The sequence below is a fragment of the Sturnira hondurensis genome, unplaced genomic scaffold (genome assembly GCF_014824575.4).
Source record: "Sturnira hondurensis isolate 20B ecotype Veracruz unplaced genomic scaffold, ASM1482457v3 Scaffold0017436, whole genome shotgun sequence".
In the NCBI taxonomy this organism is placed as follows: Eukaryota; Metazoa; Chordata; class Mammalia; order Chiroptera; family Phyllostomidae; genus Sturnira; species Sturnira hondurensis.
This window is the reverse complement of record NW_028090067.1, coordinates 2,287,986-2,307,842: the sequence shown is the minus strand read 5'-3', so window position 1 is coordinate 2,307,842 and position 19,857 is coordinate 2,287,986. Positions and strand designations below refer to the sequence as shown.

The 19,857-nt window shown below is 53.0% G+C and overlaps 2 protein-coding genes across 3 annotated transcripts; both read left to right on the top strand.

The window, feature by feature from the left end:
* The first annotated feature begins 7,484 nt into the window (after positions 1–7,484).
* PTMS (parathymosin) lies at positions 7,485–12,470 on the top strand. Its single transcript, XM_037068074.1, has 5 exons — positions 7,485–7,977; positions 11,182–11,253; positions 11,478–11,556; positions 11,696–11,757; positions 11,922–12,470. The coding sequence occupies exons 1-5, from the start codon at positions 7,933–7,935 to the stop codon at positions 11,970–11,972; spliced, it is 309 nt and encodes a 102-aa protein (XP_036923969.1). The 5' UTR covers positions 7,485–7,932; the 3' UTR covers positions 11,973–12,470.
* Positions 12,471–13,906: 1,436 nt separating this feature from the next.
* On the top strand, positions 13,907–19,613 carry LAG3 (lymphocyte activating 3). Of its 2 annotated transcripts, XM_037068071.1 has the most exons (8): positions 13,907–14,319; positions 14,572–14,719; positions 15,083–15,342; positions 15,921–16,184; positions 16,605–16,880; positions 18,451–18,693; positions 18,977–19,104; positions 19,409–19,613. In XM_037068071.1, exons 1-8 carry the CDS (start codon positions 14,262–14,264, stop codon positions 19,541–19,543), a joined length of 1,512 nt encoding a protein of 503 aa, XP_036923966.1. In that variant the 5' UTR covers positions 13,907–14,261; the 3' UTR covers positions 19,544–19,613. The 2 variants fall into 2 exon arrangements, with proteins under 2 accessions (XP_036923966.1, XP_036923967.1); XM_037068072.1 differs by lacking the exon at positions 15,921–16,184 and having other exon boundaries at positions 13,909–14,319.
* Positions 19,614–19,857: the final 244 nt, after the last annotated feature.

Genomic DNA, 19,857 nt, shown 5'->3' with positions numbered 1-19,857 from the left:
CAGGGTTGGAGCTAGAAATAGACTCTGGAGACCTGACTCCAGGCCAAAGACTGATACTTTGACATAGTAAATGTCTTGCATAAAATCTGGCCCAACCTGAGAGAAAGGCCCTCCCCCTGGGTGTCAGGGGATTTGGACTGCCTAGGGTGGACTTTAAACCAGATTTATCCAAGTTCTAGCTCTCCCTGGTTCTTTACTCTGGCTGCTAGCCATATGAGTGCTTTGTGGAGCCTGCCAATGAGAAAGACTTGTTCCCAGTACTTCCCTGGGGGAAGAAGGAGGAAGGGGTCCCTGGTGACTCAGGAAAAAGTACTGGGGTCAGGGTTTCTTAGGTTTCTTTGGACTTGATCATTATTAAAGAGGAAAAAGCAATAGTAAAGACAGAAGGTACAGAGACAGATAATTTAGAAAGGGGCAGACTGGCAAAACCAAAGAAAGAATAAAAGAACATTTGTTCTCATTGATATTTCTGGGGAAGAGACTCAGTAAAATCTTTCACATGCATCTTTCAGATGCTCTGTCTCTGGACATTCAACCATACAAGTGCCCCTTTTCCTCTTCCCCCAAACAGAAACAGTTTAACATGTGATCGTGTTATCCCAGTGAGAGTTCTGTAGCCCTAACTTAAGTGTGGTCCTTCACCTTCCAGCTTCAGGAATGCCTTCTCATTCCTTCATGACCAACTTTCAAGCCTGGACAGGAGATACAACCTAGCTTTTAGCCTCTTCCTTTTCTCCTTTTTCCCTTTTTCAATACTTGGCACTCGACCCACTGTCTTTAGGTGCCTATAGTTTCTCTTTCTCTACTTCCAAAAATAAAGAATCTTGTTATCATTTTTACCTTTGCATGATTTTAAGCATACTCATTTCAATGTATTACAGCTGACCCTTGAACAAGCAAGGTTTGGGGGCACTGATCACCTGCGGCAGAAAATCCACACATAACTTGTTGGCTCTGTGCATACTTGGCTTCTCAACCTGGCCCGAATCCAAAATAGTATTTACAAGTTACAATTTAGCTTCTAACTGTGAGACAAAGCTTCAAACCTGGGTTTTGTCTCAGGTTAAAAGAAATTCTTGAACAGATGGAGATGAAGGAGGACATGCAAAATCTCATTTTCAGAGTTCCCAGAGAAATACCATTTAGGCAGCCCTCTACTCCTAGAATTGAAGGAATATTCAAGTAACCTTTCTGTCACCCACAATAAGAGTTTGTCTTCCTTCTCCATCAACTTCCCTTCCCTCCCATGTTCGCTCCCTCCTTTTGTTTCTTCCTTCTTTCCTTTCATCTCTGTCCAATGAACTCTGATGAATAGAAATTCCTCAGTCATTGGAGTGTCTTGTAGATGGTAAGATGTAGGAGGAAGAGATGCAGGGGTGAGGCTTACTTAACACAAGGAGGATAAAGATTGTTGGGAAGGAAGAGAAACAAAGCAGTTCCTATACTCACTTCTCTGTTTGATGGAGATCCTTGAGAGAATAGAGCTTGGCCAGAAAGGGGCCTTTTTTGATGCAAGGTCATGTACCTGGAGCAAACCTAGGGCAGTTGGATGCTGGAACACAGTGAGGATGGAGAATGATGTGGGAATTAGGGGAGACTGGATTTCCTGCTTGAGCCCATGTGAATGGGTGTGACTGAGTGTATGTGTGTATGTATATGTGTATTTGCATTGGGGGGGAGGAGATAAACCCTCAAAATTGACACTAAATTGTCCCAGGTAGATAAAGTTGTGCAGTGGACACTAGATCATTTTAGAGAGAGGGAAGGGGAGAGAGAGAGATACATCCATGTGAGAGAGCAGCATCACTCTGTTGCCTTTTGTACATGTCCTGATCAGGATCAAACCTGAAACCTAGGTATGTGAGTGCCCTGCCCAGGAATTAAACCCGCAAACTTTTGGTGTACAGGACAATGATCCAAGCAACTGAGCCACTCAGCCAGGCTATATCATTTTTTAAATTTTCTTATTAAGTTTATTGGTTAATTGACATTAAGGGACATTGGTTAATTGAATTATACAGGTTTCAAGAGGACAATTCTACATCATAAACTGTATATTGCATTGTTTGTTCACCACCCAATTAAATCTCCTTTTGCCACTGTGTATTTGACTCCCTTTGCCTTCTGAAAGATGTATACTAAGTGGGCAAAAGTGATACAGAAGAGGGAGTGGATGACTTGTGGGATGGGGGCAGGAGAGCATTCCAGGCAGACCCAATTGATGCAAAGGCACAGAGGGATGCCCCATTGGGGAAAAACTAAGAGGAGTTTTTTTTTTTAAATGGCTGAAGCAAAACTTTTGAGGGAACAGAGATGAGAGACAAGGTTATACAGGTTAAAGGGACCAGACCTTGAAGGGCCCTGTTTGTTCCTGGACTTTATCTGGTAGGCCTGGGGAAGTTATCAAAGGGTTTTATAATGACAAATTAAAAGTCCATTTGTATTTCAAGTAGAGAGTTTATGCATTTCAGGAAACAATTTTTGAGCTTCTACAATATGCCAGGTAGGGATATAGGTGCTGAAAATACAAAAATTCTTAAAATTGATTGAAAATCCTAATTAATTAAGCTTACAGTCAGTGAGTGATGTTGACCCCTGGAGCAGAGGCAGGACTGAGCTTGGAGAGAAGAGGAGGCACTCAAGGAATCTTCTCAAAGTGGAATGTGAAGGGCCTAGGCAGGGAGAGAAAAGGGGGAACCTTGGAGGACCCTTTGGCATGAATGAATGAGCGGGGGACAGTATCTGTAACTGACATAGAAAGTGAGGGAATCTCAGTTGCAAGGTGGGGTTTGAGGAGCTGTGCAGGATCCAGGGAGCAATGAAGAGAATGGAATTGGGTCGTGACTGACATTCAGGAGAGAAAGGAGTGCCAGAGATCCAGGTTTAAGTCATCAAGCCCTGGCTGAGTGGGTCAGTTGGTTGGAGCATTATCCTGTACACCAAAAGGCTGCGGGTTCGCTTTCCCTCCAGGGCACATACCTCGGTTGCAGGTTTGGTCCCCAGTTAGGGCACATTTGGGAGGCAGCCAATCTATGTTTCTCTGTCACATCAGTATTTCTTTCTCTCCTTTCCTCTCTCTCTAAAATCAATAAACATATCCTCAGATGAGAATTGAAAAAATAAAATCATCAGGTCTTAAAATCATGGAAGTGTGTGATGGAGTCACTTAGATTGAGTGAGAACAGGACCCCTGAGACTGAAGTCACCTGGAAAGGTTCAGTCAACACTGTCATTGCCTTTATGCTGGGGAGAAAGTTCATGGGGAAGTAGGAAAGCCACAGAAATTTTGGTTGTGATGTCAATACTGTAAAAGACAGTGACCACCAGGGCATCCGTGGTGAATGAGAAGATCCTAAATCAGAGAGAGTCAAGTTGACATCCTGGTGGCATGTTGTATGTTTTCTCCTCCTACTAAAAAAAAAAAAAAGGTTGAGAGGGCACTGAGATTGCATCCAAAATGGTGTGTCAGGGCTAGGAAATCAATTTATTGAGCTCTTTGTCTTTGGTGCATAGCATTATGTACCTCTTTGACATGAGGTATTAGGTACAAGATGAGATAATCAGTAAGAGTGGAGGAACCAAGGAAGGCTGTTTGGAGTTGGGAACAATGGGTAAGGATTTGTAAAACTCAGGAGACATCAGGAAGGCATTCCATGGAGATGGGACAGCGTGCTGCCTGGTCTGACTGGTAGAAAAATACCTGGATACAGGTCAATTTTAAAGTTGTACTTGGACTGAGTTCTCCCCATTTATTCCTTGAGGGCAGGGACCATGTCTTAATTCAGCTTTAGCATAGCTAAAGTGCCATCACATAGCACAGTGCCTGATACCTAGTAGGAGCTCAATGAAAGTTTGCTCAAGTGCAAAAGTTCCAGCTTCATACAGAGAGCAGTAAGAAAACCTGGGCCCTGCTTCCTGTGGCTCAGTGGATTGAACACCAGCCTGTGAACCAAAAGGTCACTGGTTCGATTCCTGGTCAGGGCACTGCCCAGGTTGTGGGCCAGGTCCCTTGCCCTCTCTCTAAAGATAAATTAATAAAATCTTTTTAAAAAAGAAAGGTTTTTGGGGTTTTTTTTAGCTTAACTCTATTAAAATGTGAGCAGAATATATTGACAGATGCACTCAACTGGCAGTGTTCATGATGAATGTGCCTTAGTGTCCAGAAGGTGATTTCTTAAGTAACACTTCTGGGGAAAACATACTCAAAACAAACAGGATCAAAGTTAAGCTGGTTTAGGTCTCTTTCTAAGAGTCCATTTAGTCTCAACTCTCCAATGATTTGAGTTTTTATTTAAAAAAATGCAAAGGAGCCCTGGCTGGTGTAGCTCAGTGAGTTGAGCACAGGCCTGTGAAGCAAAGGGTCACCAGTTCGATTCCCAGTCAGGGCACATGCCTGGGTTGCAGGCCAGGTCCCCAGTAAGGGGCACATGAGAGGCAACCACACATTGATGTTTCTCTCCCACTCTTTCTCCTTTCCTTCCCCTCTCTCTAAAAATAAATAAATATTTTTTAAAATGTAAAGGAAAAATGAAGACTAGAAAACGAGGTTACTGGGAGCAGGGATGAAAAGTACAGTGAGAAAAGGGGTGGTACAACTCTTGTTTTCCGTCCTCTGATGCCTTGAATGATAACTATAACTTCCTTAGCACTTAACCTATCAGACAAATAGGTAAACTTTAGGGAAAAAAAGGGGGGCAAGGAGGGAGATGAAGAGGAGGAAGAGTCCACTTAAAAATGAGATGGAAACGGTTAGAATCGAACACCTTACACACAGGTCTGAGGTAAATTTCTAGGATGTCAGGGCAGAAGTCACAGTATCCAAGGGGTTCATCCCTCCTCTCACCTGGCCTAGACAACGTTTAAGCAGCACACGTTTCTCCAAGTAGTGGGAGAAATTCTCAATCGGACTGTGGAGTAACAGAACTCTAGGGACAGGCAAGCCTCCACAAGGCCTCGGAAACAGTTCCCTGAAAGGATCAAACCCCGGCTGGCACCGTTTACCACTGTTTGGCCCCAGAGGCACCGGGCTTAGTCCCAAGCACTATGGGGGTTGGCTTTTAGAATCCCACCCACTCCATATTCACCGCTTCTGACTTCTAGCTTCCTTCTCATGCAGCCAAGACTTCAGGAGACTAGTGTGTTGTCCAACCAGACAGGGGTGCTAAGGGATGCTTTTCCCAGGCAGGAAGGGATTTAGACCCAGGCCTCCGGCTTTCTAAGTCTTTTCCCTGTGGTCCCTGCGGACCATAGTGTCCAAACTCCTAGATTCTTACGACACTCCCTTGGGCCTTGGGGCCGGACTCCCATTCTCTGCCTCTCCATCTCCCTGGAATTTTCCACTGCAGCTGCCTCCGCTCCCAGACACCCCTCCCTGGGCAAAATTCCCGGCTCCCTCCGCCTCCCCTTTCTTAATCACACCTCATTCCCACCCTCGGCCCTGAGGCCCAACCCACAGTCCCGCTCACACCCAACACTAACCCCAGTGGTCCCAGTTAGAGAAACGGGAGGCCAGACCCTTACAGAGGAGTGACAGAAAGATAGGGTCCCGGACTATGTCCAGAGTGGGCAAAGGGCAATTGAGGGGCTGATCCCCTGTGGGGCTGGAGTGGGGGGAGTGGCCCTCCTCAAATCCCCATATAAGGCAGGGCAAGCAGTTAGGCTCCTGGATTGGCCGATTCAAATGAGCATTCCACCTGGCAACAGAGTTTCTATTGGCTCTCAGGAAAAACAGGAGGAAGGTGGATGGAGATTGTTGGTGGCGGGGATTGGAGGGGGGAGGGGAGTGGAGGTGACCAGAGTGGGGGGCGGTTACCAGGGCAACAGGGTAAGAGCCCAGCAGGGTGTCCGAGACAGCAGGCGGGGCTGGGAGGTGGCGAGGGAGGGGAGGGGGCGGATAGGAAAGGAGGGTGGGAGGGAGAGGAAAAAGACTGACGGGGAGGGAGGGAGACAGGGGAGACTTGGTGTGGGGAGGGTAAAAGAAGCGGGGAGGAGAAAAAAGAAACGAGAGTGTACAGAGATGGAGAGGGGTCAGAGATCGCTGAAGACATCAGAGAGCGAGTCAGAGAAACAGATTGAGAGATGGAGATATCTCAGAGAAAGATGGACAGAGTCCGGCAAGGAAAAACCTGGGTGGGGCTCCAGGACTTTTGAGGAGAGGGAAACTGATAAGGAAGTCTCAGAAACAAATTGGGAGGTGTGTACACCAAGGAACCAAAAGATGGTGTATTTCAGCACTCAGATACTAAATGATGATTGATCCAGTGTATTTTTTTATTAAGAAAAGGATAAAAAGATGAATAATGATCATGATAACCAAATATGGGAGTGCACACACCAAAGATATCTTTTTCCAAACCCAAGCTTTCCACCCCATCCACATTGTGACCTTTAATACACACCCCAGTATCTGTGCCCTCCTGAAGCCCCAAGCTTCTCAAAATGACCCAAAGATATTGAAACTGAGAACCAGGAACTGTGGAGTAGGGTGGGACTGAAACTCCAGACCTGAACCTTCTGCAAATTAGGCAAACATGATTCTGAAAGCCTGGGGAAGATGGTAGCAGAGGAAATAGAAAAGGAAAGAAAGGGAAAATTCTGGGAAATAAGTATATGAAGAGAAACCGAGGAAAATCAACTATGGATATAGGGCCAGGTAGCAGACTCAGATGAGACAAGAACCGTGTTGTCTGGGAGAAACATATCGGAGGTGGAAGGGTAGAAGAGGGCAAATGAGAAGCACAGCACAGATGACAAGAATAAGAGAAATACGTGATATAAATGGTTGTGAGGGAGGCGTCTGGATAGAGATGAATGAGGAAGAATGAAGGGGAATAGAAGGACGAGAAGAGAAGTGAGGTGTGATGGGCGAATAAGAAAGGTCAGATGTTGAAGAGAGCAAAGGAGACTGGAGGGCCTCTGAACCTCTCAGCGCACGAAGAGGAGCCAGGAACAGTAGAACCCAGTAAGGGTCACACATGTCAATCTAGGGCAGGACAGAGGGTGCGCTGCCCTTTCTTCCCCCATCCCCCCTCAAGGCCACGCAGAAAATGCAGATAAATGCTGGATGAGAGGGGAAATCCAGAGTGATGTGGAAGTAGCTCCCCACCCTCTTCCTCTAGTCCAAGCTTTTGGTTTCTCAGAAGCAAATACCTGCCCAGACTTTCCTTCTGCTCCCCTCACCATCCCTAGGCAAAATCTCAGGGCTTTGGGTGGGAAGGGGGGTCGGTAGGATTGTGGTCATCCCTCCAGCCCGCCCCCAAAAGACAGACTCCGCATTCATAGGCAGCAGGTCGGAATTCGGAGAGGTCCCTCCCCGCAGGAACCCCACCCCTTCCCACCTCCGCGCCCCACTCCTTTCTCCGAGACCGTCAGTCTCTCCATCTCCCCCTCTCGGTCTAGTCCTCCCGCCTCTCGCGCGCTCCCTCCCCTCGCTTTCATCCTCCTATCCCCACCTCTCCAACCTCCGCTTTCATCCTCCTCCCTTCTCCTCTCCTCCCAGCTCCCGCCTGCCCCACCCCTGGGAAGCCCCTCCCGTCGGGCAGCGCCGCCTTTATAAGCGGTTTCTCTGCCCGGGGGCGGCAGCGGCTGGTCGGCGGCAGCTCTGCGGGTGCGGGGGCGGCGAGCCGAGGACCCATCGACCGCGGCCGGAGCGTGCCGGCCACCGCCCGCACCGCCCTTCCGCTCGCTCTGTGGACGGCCGCAGCCCTGCGGGTCTCCACTCCCTCCACTCCAGACCCACCTCCGCCCCACCCCGCGCGCCTCTGCCGCCTCTTCCAGAGATCCAGCTTGCTGAGCGGCCGCCAGTGCCGCTGTCGCCGCCGCCGCCGCCACCGCGCCAGGTTCCGGCCGCGGCCACCTTCCGCCGTCCAGGGCCCCTCCGTCCCGGACCCGGGACCCCGGCTCCCCGCCAGCCCCGGCCCCGGCACCGGCACCATGTCGGAGAAGAGCGTGGAGGCAGCGGCCGAGTTGAGCGCCAAGGTACGGGCAGGGATGGCCGCGGCCTGGGCCCCGCGCGACCCACGGGCTCCGCACGGTCCTGTGCCCCAGGCCGCCCCCGACGGCCCCACGCTGCCCTGGCGCAGGATCCGGACCGACCCTTATCCGCCCTCCCCCCGCTTCCCAGCCTGGCGCTGCCTACCCAGCTCGGCGCGCCGCCCGCCAGCGCCCTCTAGGTTCCCAAGTGCCACTCCCGGCTCCGATCGGGCCCAGGCGCCGTCCCCACCCCTCTCCGGGCCTGGCCCGCGCTCCTTCGTCCCGGCCAGTTTCCCGTCGGAGCTCTCCACGGCTCCCTTTACCTGCCCCCTCCCTCGCGCCCTTATGCCCGCACCCCGTTTCCCTGTCATTCCTTCCAATCTGACCTCATCTTTCCTCGGCTGAGCGGGATGAGACCCTCCGGTGTAAACAGAACTCTCAGGGGAGGCTGCTCCTTTCGGCCCCTCCCCTCGAGGCCCGATAGCTTTTTGCTGCTCTCCTTGGACAGCTACTGCCTCAATTTTTTCATTCCCTCCTTTACATCCATATCCATTCCTTCCCCCAGTGGTCTTCAGCTGTCTTTTCTCTCCTTAGCACCCTTTCAGCCCCACACTTAAAGAATCTAGAGTCCCTAAAAATCAGAAGCAAGGCCGGAATAGCCTTCGAAAAGGCCTCAGCTCAGCATTGCATGGCCTTGCATGGAGCCGTCCTTGGTCTCCTCAGCTCCCATTCCTGGCCCATCCGTTTGCCCTTGCCTTTCTTCCAGCCTTTAATTTCTCTAGGGAACCTGCTGAGTGTCGCTTTGGGAAATTAATTCGGCCAGGGCTTGGGGGCTGGGAGCCTGACCTTGGGGGCGGGGGGATTGCTGAGGAGGTCATAGAGGTTTCTTGGTGGCCTGTGAAGTGATAAGGGGGAACCGATGGGATTAAAGACAGTGGAAGAGGGGGGCTCTGGAGATCTGACAAGGTGTGCCTTGTGGCCTTCGGGTGGGCTGTGTGGTGGCATGTGACTTCATTGAGTAGGTGTCTTTGTATGTCTGAAATTCAGCAAGTGTGTGGGACTGCCTGTGGCAGTTACATGTGTGCATGTGGAGACATAGATGTTCTAGAGCCATGTTGCTGCTTTGTGAGTACTGAGTGGCTCTGTTGTGCTCTTGTGCTGGCTGTGTCAAGAGTGGGCCAGAATACCCAAACACCCGGCCATGTGTCTTTGGTGCATGGGTGCTCCTCTGTAACTGTGTGTGTGAACCGGTGTCAGCCTGTGTCAGTGTGTATGCCTGTGTTGAGTAAATGAGGCCAGAGAGTTGCTCAGCACAAGACCTAGGTCACATACCCTCCTGGAAAAGGGATCATGGAAGGACAGTGACCAGGAGGACAGGATAGGGAAGAGAGGGCCCGGCCCCTTGGACTTTGGTCTCTGGTCGTCCCCCGCCCTCCTTTTCATACTCTCTCCCTCCCCCCATCAGCCCAGATAGGGAAACTCAGGCCAGGGTGACACAGACCTGGTGCTGGGGCCCAGAGAGACGCTGGCAAGTCCCAGCTTCTCCAGGCCCAGCACAGAGGGGAAAGTCTACCAGGTATTAGAAATGTCATACCTACCATGTGGCAAAGAAATGAGGACAGCCAAGTGACACGAAGAAACCCAGCTGGAGTGAGAGCATTCTATGCTCCCCTGAAAGGGAGAAGGGATTTGAGCGTCCCTCCAGGCCAACCATTGGCACCAACCCTCCCTCCTATCCCCAGTCCTGTTCCAGAAGGGACATACTCTCCCAGGGTGATCTGCTCACATAGAAAACTTCCATCCACATGGAGTCACACAGAGTTGCACCCCAACACCAGATCAGATCCTAGGGAGACAGTTGTTCACCGCTTGGCAAGGGTGGGGTGGGAAGAGGACTGGAATCAAAACTGGGAGGGTGGGTATGTCTATGGAGGGGGCACTCCAGAGCGTTTCCCTCTGCCACATCAGGAAAGGACATTAGGCCCTGGCTGGTATGGCTCCGTTGCTCGGAGAACCATCCCGTGAACTAAAAGGTCTCAGGATTGATCCCTAGTCGGGCGCTTGTGAGAAGGCAGCCAATTGATGTTCCTCTCTCACATCGATGTTTCTGTCTCCCTCTCCCTCCCTCTCTAAAAAAGCAATGAAAAAATGTCCTCGAGTGAGGATTAAAAAAAAAGTGCAGGATATTAGGGTGTGCCTGCTGAGATGCTGGGATGAAGAAGGGGCAGTGCCAAGGGAGGGTCCTGGAGACAGGTATTTTCCCCACCTGTATTCCTGTCCCACCCCAGACACAGAACTTGCCTCTTTTCATCTCCCATGCCCCACGCTCTCTTCCATGTTTCTTTTATCCTACTTGACCTATATCCTCTGGAAGTGGTTATTTCTACCTTCCCACCACACACCACACCGTGAACATTCCACAAACCTTAGGGAAGAGGAAACTTTCCTTTTGGAGGGGGGAGTGGGAAAAAGGGTTCCAGGAAGCAGGCTAGGGTGCTCCTCACACCCCTGTGGTGTTTGTCCAAGTAGGAGCCTGGGGACTCTGGGGACAGACCCACAGACTGAGAGAATCAAAAGCTTTGGTCGCTGGGAGGGGTGCCCAGGAAAGGCCTCGGAGGTAGACAAAAGGCAGAGCTGGGCAGGCAGCAGGAGGGGATGGGGCATCAGGCCTCTGAGCAGATGAGGGGCATTGCGATGCTGAGCTGCACTCCTCAGCCAGTCAAGTTTGGAAGAACTTGATGGGGATGGTGAACAGTTCCTTCAACCACTTAATTCCCTTTCCTCATCACGTTTCATCTTCCCTGAGTCTTGGGAAAGAAGGTGTCTGGCCACAGCCCCTTTGTGGCCTTAAGGACCCTGGGATTGGCCCTGGCCAGTTAGCGCAGTTGGTTAGGGCGCTGTCCCCATACGCCAAGGTTACAGGGTTCAATCTGTCAGGGCACATACAAGAAGCAACCAATGAATGCAAAAATAAGTGGGACAACAAATAGATGTTTCTCTGTCTCTCTTCCTACCCCTAAAATCAATACATTTAATAATAATTTAAAAAAAGACCCGGGGGCCTCTGTTCTGACTCCAGGCTTCTGAGGCTGCCTTCTCCACTTTGCACTCTTCTCTTCGAAGCTCACTGCAGAGGGAGAACCGGGCTAGAGGGACTTCAGGGCTGCAGATCATTTGTGGTGAGAGAAAGGTGACCTTTCTCTCTTGCAGGACCTGAAGGAGAAGAAAGAGAAGGTGGAGGAGAAGGCCAGCCGGAAAGAACGAAAGAAAGAAGTGGTGGAGGTGCTGAGGGTCGGGGTTAGGGGTTGTGACCACATCTGCCCACCGTCCCCTTCCCGTTGTCTTCCTGAGGGGCTGGGTCCTGTCTTTCCTCAAGACTCCCCCCATCCTACTCCCATCCTCCTTGCCTCACCTTTCGGGTCCTCCCAGTGCCCCTTGCTGTTGGTGGTGCTGGTGGGTGGAGGCAAAGGCCAGCCTGACACTGCTCCCTCTTCTGGTCCCCAAAGGAGGAGGAGAATGGAGCTGAGGAGGAAGAAGAAGAAACTGCTGAGGATGGAGAAGAGGAAGATGAAGGGGAAGAAGAAGGTGGGGAGGGGCAGGGAGGCTGGGCTGCAAGGAACAGAGTCAGGGTGGGTTTGAAGACTTGAAACAGGGCTGAGGGCGACCACAGGGGGTCTGATGGAGCTTCCCGCCCTTCCCCAATGACCCATTTCTGGCTCCTCAGATGAGGAAGAAGAAGATGATGACGACGAAGGGCCTGCGCTGAAGAGAGCTGCTGAAGAGGAGGTTTGGGCTGGTTGTGGGGCCTGAGGGGCTATCAGGGATGCAGCAGGGGCTGGGCGCCCTTTGGATTTGGACCCAGATCCCTGTGGTACATGGGTGGGTGCTGGAACAGGGCAGGGACAGGGGGCGGTCCCTCTCCCATATAATGTCTCTTTTCCTCTCCACAGGATGAAGCTGATCCCAAGCGGCAGAAGACAGAAAACGGGGCATCAGCATGAGCCCCCTGCCAATGGGCTGGGGTGGGAGCCCCCAGGGTCTGGAGACGGGGGCAGGGACAGATGAGTGCAGCAACTCCTCACCTGGCTCCTTGCTCTGGGCCCTGCATCAGAGCTGCCTCCCTCTTCGTCCCAGCCTTCTCATGTCCACCTCTCCAGACACTGCCCCTCCATCTCCGCTCTGCCGTCTGCCATGTCCTGACCTGTTCCATCTGAGCTCCCCAGCTGGTCCCCAGTTGCCTCTTTCTCTCTTCTCATCCTTTCTCCCCCCAGCCACTCCCACCCCTCCTCCATTAGCCTCTCTTTCCTAACCGCTGCATCCTAGCCTCCCGTCCTGTCCATCCCTACCCTGCCTGATCCCTGGTTCTCCCTCAGATCCCCTCCTTTCAGACAGCGCCAGGCCGGGGTGGGGCCAGGGTTGGGACCAAGCCCCACAGCTGCCCCCCTCTACCCTCCTTTTTGTATAATTTAATAAAGAAATGGTCGCGCTTCTGTTTTTAACCTGTCTCCTGCTTTCCCAGGGCAGAGGGAGGAGGGTGGCTATGTCACATTCTGTCAGGACCCTTACCTTCTATAAAAAAGGACTCTTCCACCATCCACCACTCAAGAAGGTCAGCACTCCAGGGTTGGGCATGGAGTGCAGCTTCTTTGAGAGCCGACTGTTGTCCCGGTCTTGGGTTTTTGGGGGGGTGCTCCTCCCCAGCGATACACCCTTACTTCCCTGCTAGCCCCCACCACATCTAGACACTGCTGAGCCCAGTGGAAAGCTACCAGCCCTATTGTGCTGAACCAGGCAAAGAAACAGCCTCAGAAACAGGAAGTCCCACCCCTGCAGTGGGAGAGGGCTGGGAGGCCCGGGTCCTGGAGTGAGAATTGCCTGGCATCAGAATGGCCCCTCTGCCTGGCCCTGAGAAGTGATCACCTGGTTAAGTGGAGAACTCCAGGGCCCCTCGTGGTACCCGGACTGGCTGCAGATTCTTGGCCCCCACCCTCCACCACTCCCTGCTGGGCTGGCTTCTCAAGCTGGGTGGGGTGAAAAGCAAGAGTTTCCCTCAGGAAGCCTCAGGATTCCTTCCCTAGCACTTCTGCCTCAGTTTTTCTACAGTTTGATCTCTTGCAGGGTTTCGGCATGTCCCTGCATCTCCGTTGCCAACCCAGAACCTCTGGGTTGGGAGCAGATGCTGAGTACATAGGGGTCTGAGATGGGCCAGGGTGTCTGTGACTCATTAATGCCACCATGCTTGTCAAAAGAAACCCATAATTCACCCGGGGTCAGGATGACACACACAGCTTTTGTCTCTGCACTCCATAACTGGCCTTGGCAAATTATTTAAGCTTCAGTTCCCTCATCTGTACAATGGGGTAATGTTAGATTTCATGACTGGCTTTATATAAAGTGTCGGATATAGTGCCGAGCACGTACTGAAGGCTCAATACAATGTAGCTATTTCCCTGGGCTTGAGGTGCCCTCCCCAAGACCTACTATCTTTTAGGGTCCAGTAAAGCTTCCTGTCCACCTTGTTCCCAGGAGTCATTGGATGGGTGGGGAAGGCGGGTCCACAGGAGCACTGAAGTTCTGGGAGGTTAAAGGAATGAGGGGGGGGGGATGAGTACCAAAGAGAGGGCTGGTCGGGAACAAAGTGAATGTTGGGACTGACTGGAGGCAGCTTACAGGTGAGCAAGCTGATAATTTCAGGCAGAAACGGTCTGGAGACAAGGGCAGAAGGTCCTGGAAAAGGCAACAGTCAGGAGGGTTGGGGAGAGGGTGGGGGGGTGGTGGGGACACCCAAGACTGAGGAAATAAACAAGGGGAGCGCCACCACAGAGGTGGAGGGTAATGCTGCTGGGAATCAGCCCCCTCAGACTTTCCACTGCGAAGCGAAACCGTAAGCCCTGGGGTGTGGGGAGGGGGGGCAATGCAGAGGGGAAGTGGGCAAGGTGGAGGGAAGGCAGAAGGACAGGGGCAAGGGCCCTGGGAGCAGCAGACCCATCTCCCAGCTCGAGACATCCACCTTGCCTCCACTCTGCTCTCTGCCACTGCTCTGCCCCGTTCCCTGGGACCCCCCAACCTCACCCCCTACCCACCCCTGATCTGTCTAGCTTTCCTCTAGATTCCAGCCTCAGGTCATTGGCCCCTCCCCTTTCTCTCCAGGCTTCTGCCCCTGTCCCTCTTCTTCTACTTCTTTTCCTCCATCTTCCACATAGCAGAACCTCTCTTTTGTCAGGCTGTCTCTCCCCACTTTCTGACCTCTTCCCTTTGGAGGGCTCACTGTGGCCAGAGCCCAGGGGGAGATGGGAGAGGCCCCGTTCCAGGTCTTGCTGCTTCTGCCACTGCTGTGGGTGGCTCCAGGTAAGGTGGGGATGACCCTCTGGGAGGGTCGACCTCCAGACGCACAGAGGGGCCAGCAGGGATGTCTGGATGACTGCACAAAAGTCAAGGTTCCTAGTTTGGGTGGATTATTCTCATGCCTTGCTTGGGGCAGTCCTTCAACCCCAAAGCCTCTCCTCAGGCTCCCCCTTGGCAGGGAAGGGGCAAAACCCCTGGTCTTCCCCAGTCACTTGGCTCATAGCCCCTCCCCTTGGCCTCTCTTTTCCTCCCCAGTGGAGGCACCAGGATCTGGGACAGAGGTCCCGGAGGTGTGGGCCCAGGAGGGGGCTCCTGCCCAGCTTCCCTGTAGCCCTGCAATCCCCCTCCAGGATCCCAGACTTCTTCAAACACGAGGGGTCACTTGGCAGCATCTACCAGACAGGTATGCACCCCAAACTTGGGCAACAAAACTCCCAAATCCAGCAGCAATGGCATCCAGACTCACAACCCAAGACCCAAAGCAGACCCCAGTCCCCTCCCCTGAGCTGTCAGTCCCCCTAAAGCCAGTGGCCTGCCTCTCCCACCACTATGCACCCTAGGTCCTTCCTCTGAAAACGGCTCCCCACATCCTTGCATCCCATGAGTTGCTAGCAGGGGTTGGTGCTGGCCCAAGGCCAGGGGGACAGGGACAGTCAAGAGACCTTCCCTTTGGGTGGGCTTCCAAATGCTACAAGCGTGGTAGGACTGCATCTCCCCCGAGACTGCTTTCCCCTTTAATGTCTCCATCTCTCTCTCCCTCACCCAGCCGGCCCCCAACCAGGGGCTCTCGCCCCGTGGTGCCCACCCCCTACACTGTGCTGAGGTTGACTCCTGGGGGGCTGCGCAGCGGGCGGCCGCCCCTGCAGTCCCGCGTGAAGCTGGAAGACCGCGGCCTCCAGCGCGGGGACTTCTCGCTCTGGCTGCGCCCGGTCCGACTCGCCGACGCCGGCGAGTACAGTGCCACAGTGAACCTCAAGAATCGAGCCCTCACCTGCCGCCTCCGTCTGCGCGTGGGCCGGGCCTGGGGTAGGTGGGGGCGGGGCGAGGGGCGCCAGAATGGGAAGAGGGCGCCCAGTTCCACGCCATCCAGAGGCGGGAAGGGCTGGGCCGAGGCTGTGCTTCGAAGGATGCGCCCTAAGCCCTGGCAGCGAGCCCCCAGAAGGGTAGCGGAAGGGGGTGGGGAATTGGATTGCTAAGTGGAAGGTGCCCCCAGAGAAAGCACGTATGTGTGTGGGGGGTGCCTTTGAAGAGATTGTATCACCCTTGAGCTCCCCTTGCCCCACCCACAGTGGGAGCGCCAGGGTGGGGGAGGAGAGGCACCCCTCGGGGGGCGAGGGAGGGTGCGGGGCTAGAGTGATTCATTTCAGACATCTGTGGCTCAGGAGGTGGGCTTAGTGACGATCCTCAGGCAAGACCTGGTGGGAAGGGAAGGGTAGATCAAACCAAGCAAGCTTGGAGGCTCTGGGCATCCATTTTAAGCACCTCCAGGTGCCAAGCACTGAGTTGGAGGGGGTGGGTGGAGGAGAAGACAGAGCTTGCAGCTCAGTTGGCCTGCTGAGGGGAAAGTGCGGCGTGGCTAACGACCCTTCTCCATCCTTGCACAGTGACTGCCAGTCCCTCAGGGTCTCTCAGGACCTCTGACTGGGTCGTCTTGAACTGCTCCTTCAGCCGCCCTGACTTCCCAGCCTCTGTGCACTGGTTCCACGGCCCGGGCAGAGTCCCTGTTCAGGAGTCCCCCCATCACCACTTGGCTGGAAGCTTCCTCTTCCTGTCCCGAGTCAGCCCCTTGGATTCTGGGCCCTGGGGCTGCATCCTCACCTACAGAGATGGCTTCAATGTCTCCAGCACATACAACCTCACTGTCCTGGGTAATTCCTCCAGTCTGCCTTCATGCTCAACCACAATGCCTTCCTGCTCCTCTCTCGTCTTCCTCTGACTTACGGATCCCCAAGGCAGGGCTTCTGCAGCTAACACCTCATGGGATTGCTCTGGACCTCACTGTCTGATTTCTGCCTTCCTCCCATTGCCACCTTTCAGCTGCCTTCTCCTCTTGTAGACTTTCCTTCGGCCATCCAGCCTCAATCGCTGGCCTTCCGTCTCCAGCTGGCTCAGCCCACATCCTGGGTCTCTGAGTCTCTTCAGTTCATACATCTCATTCTGCTCCTTAGCCCTCTTCCGACCAGGACCACCTCCTTCACCCTCTGTCTCCCTTTCATGGCAACCCAGTGTCCATCCCCTCTGCCACCTCCCCCTCCCTGCTTTAACTCTGGGGTCCCTTTTCTCTCCAGGTGCGGCACAGCAAGTCCCCCTGACAGTGTATGCAGGAGCAGGTTCCCGGGTGGAGCTGCCCTGCCAACTGCCTTCTAGCATAAGGACCCCATCTTCCCTCACTGCCACATGGACCCCTCCCGGTGGAGGCCCTGACCTGCTGGTAGCTGGAGACAATGGCAACTTTACCCTTCAACTAGAGGCTGTGAGCCAGGCCCAGGCTGGGACCTACACCTGCCGCGTCCATCTGCAGGGGCAGCAGCACAGTACCACTGTCACTTTGGCAGTCATCACAGGTCGGTCCTGTGAGGGAAAGGAGTAGTTTCCAACCCAGGGAAGCTGGGGCAGGGGGGGAAGACTGGCCGGTAAAGACTGGATGAGTCTGCCTCACTGCACCAGGCTGGGGGTGTGGTTTACATAGGCCACCCCTGGCGGCCTCCTTTTCTCTCGCCCCCGTATGTAAAGAACCAAAACTGAAAATCCTTCTTGAGTCACTAGATGAATGTTCCACCCTTGTCTAAGGGGATCCCCTGCTCTGAATCAGGGGGAGGGTCTGACAAGTTAGAAAGAAAGGTGACAAAAGTTCGAATGGTTCCGAAGGGGTGGAATATATTTCTAGAATACTTGTCCCACTTTGCGGCCAGAGCTCAGGTTCAAGTTGCGGGAAATGGCCTCAATTTGGGAGGAGTCACTAACTCAGTCTGTTGGTCCGCAAATATTTACTGATCATGGACTTTTCAAGACGGTGTAAAACAAACACACCTTAAAAGAAAACTCAGAAAATGTGTTGATTGATTGGCAATTCAATCAGTCACCAATGGTGGCTACTTGTCTGTGTCTGTAGTACTCACCTGTGGCCACTAAATAGTAGCATCACATAGTCGGTGCTTCATAATGTGCATCGGCTCAGGGAATAAATGAATATGCTAACAAATAATACATTTTTCTGTGGGCCGGTGTTGAATTTCTACATGCTTCCTGGATATTTCTACCTAGATATAGTTATACCCCAGTCTCACTTTGAACCCCATCTTTTCCTCATGCCCAATCCTCTTGCTGGATTAGATTTTCCGTCAATAACCCCGTTTGCATCCCGCTCACCCTGAAACCTAGCCTGCTTCTGCCGCCATGTCTAGTCAGTCACCACAACCTACCAATTCTTTCTGTCCAAGGTCTTCTGGAAGGTCCACTGCTGTGTGTCAGTTTCCCATGCTCTCGCATGACAACTCAGTGGGCAATGTTTTATAGAGAAGGAACTTTCCCAGAGTCACACAGCTGGGAAGTGCCAGCGCCAGGGTCCATACTCAGGTGTCTGTGTCACCAGATCCTCAGGTTCTTGTACCCCAGGCTCAGCCCAAGGCCCTTGACCACTGGTCTCCTCCTGCTCACCCTATCACTCACTGTTTGGCTTCGAGATGCTCTGCCTCAGGATCAGTGGGTCAGTTCACTGTTCTCCAGACATTCAGAAAAGGGGCAAGTTCATCCAGGGGGCACGTCACAGCAGGAGCACTGATAGCATTCAAATTGTGGAAGCAGGAATAGTGGAAAGTAAGGCCCGCTCACCTGACAGGTATTGGGGGTTCTGAGTGTAAAAGAATCTGAAACAGCATTTGTTACGTGATCCTTCCAGGCCAATTTAAGTTTGAACAGTCCCCTGAAGGCAACAGGGAAGTTTTTGAGCAGCAGAGTGATCTGACCAGAACTTTGTCTGCATGATTAATTTGGCCATGACCCTGATCTCCTCCCCTCCACCTCACCCAATCAGAGCCCAGGGGAGTGCACTGTGATTGAGACTTGGGAGTTGGATCTATGGTGTCAATAAGGGGGTCGGGGACTCAAAAGATCTCTTTCCTCTAATGTTTTCAGTGACTCCCAAATCCTCTGGGTTACCTGGCAACCCGAGGAAACTGCTTTGTGAGGTGACTCCGGCATCTGGCCAAGAGCGCTTTGTGTGGACCCCCCTGGACAAGCAGTCTTGGAGGAGTTCTCCAGGACCCTGGCTGGAGGTAGAGAAGGCCGGCCTCCTTTCTCAGCCTTGGCAGTGTCACCTGTACCAGGGGGAGAGGCTTCTTGGAACAGCCGTATACTTCACGGAGCTGTCCGTCCCAGGTCTGATACCCCACAACACCGCAGCCCCAACTCCAGACCTGTCGTCTTGTTCCCACCTGTAGACCCCTTCGCCATACCCTCCCAGCTATTTTTTTTCCTATTAGGGACCTGGCCCTCAGTTCTTGTCTAGTCCCAACCCACTTCTGCCGCTAATTGGCTGAAGGATCCTGGACGAGCCCCTTAAACTCTCTGGGCTTTGTCGTCTGCATCTGTAAAATATGAGGGTGTGGCATGATGTCTTTTCTGCTGGGACCCTATGCCTAATTCTGTACTTTCTCCTTAGGTGCCCAGCACTCCGAGAGAGCCCCAGGTGCCCTGAGAACAGGCCATCTCCCTCTCTTTCTCAACCTTGGTGGACTCCTTCTCCTTTTGGTGACTGGAGCCTTTGGTTTTCACCTTTGGAGAAGACGGGTGAGTTCAAGGACTCCCCTCTCCCTGCCTCTGGCTTTCCTTCTCTCCAGTCCTCAGAGTACTGTCTGGCACCCCTTTGTCAGGAAAGGTGACTAAAGTGGATGCTGAGCCCTTTTTCATAAGCCTCTGTATTCCAGGGACCCCTTGTGCTTGAACAACCCAAGGGAGGCTTGAAGGGGCTGAAAAGAGGCTTGGGAGCAGATGGGGAAGGCAGGGGCTGAGAAAGAATCGATGGACCTAGTATCCTCCTTCTTCTCTATCTCTTCATCCTTCTCTTCCTCCCACCTTCCATGTCTTTCCACAGTGGCGCCCAAGAAGATTCTCTGCTTTAGAGCATGGGATTCACCCACCTCGGGCTCAGAGCAAGATGGAGGATCTGGAGCAAGAGCCAGAGCCAGAGCCAGAGCCAGAGGCAGAGCCAGGGCCACAGCAGCCCTGACCTGGAGCTGGAGCAGCAGCAGCCAGTGCGTCTCTGTAATTCAGTCCAAATAAACTCCCATCAGCAGCAAGACTGAGTCTGACTCCTTCTTGTCCAGTGAAGGTTCTTGTCTCTCCCCAGCCTCTGGGGGCTCCCTTCTTCCACCTCAGCCTTTTGACCTACTTTCCCCAGCCAGTCTTTCTTACCTTCCTCTTTCTGTTCCTGGCTTCTCCACGAGTCTTTCTTCCTCGGTCTCTGTCTTATTCTTCCTCTCTCCTGGGTTGTCATTTTTCTGACGCTCCAAAAAGCCCTCACCCCTTACCTCTACAGCCCTT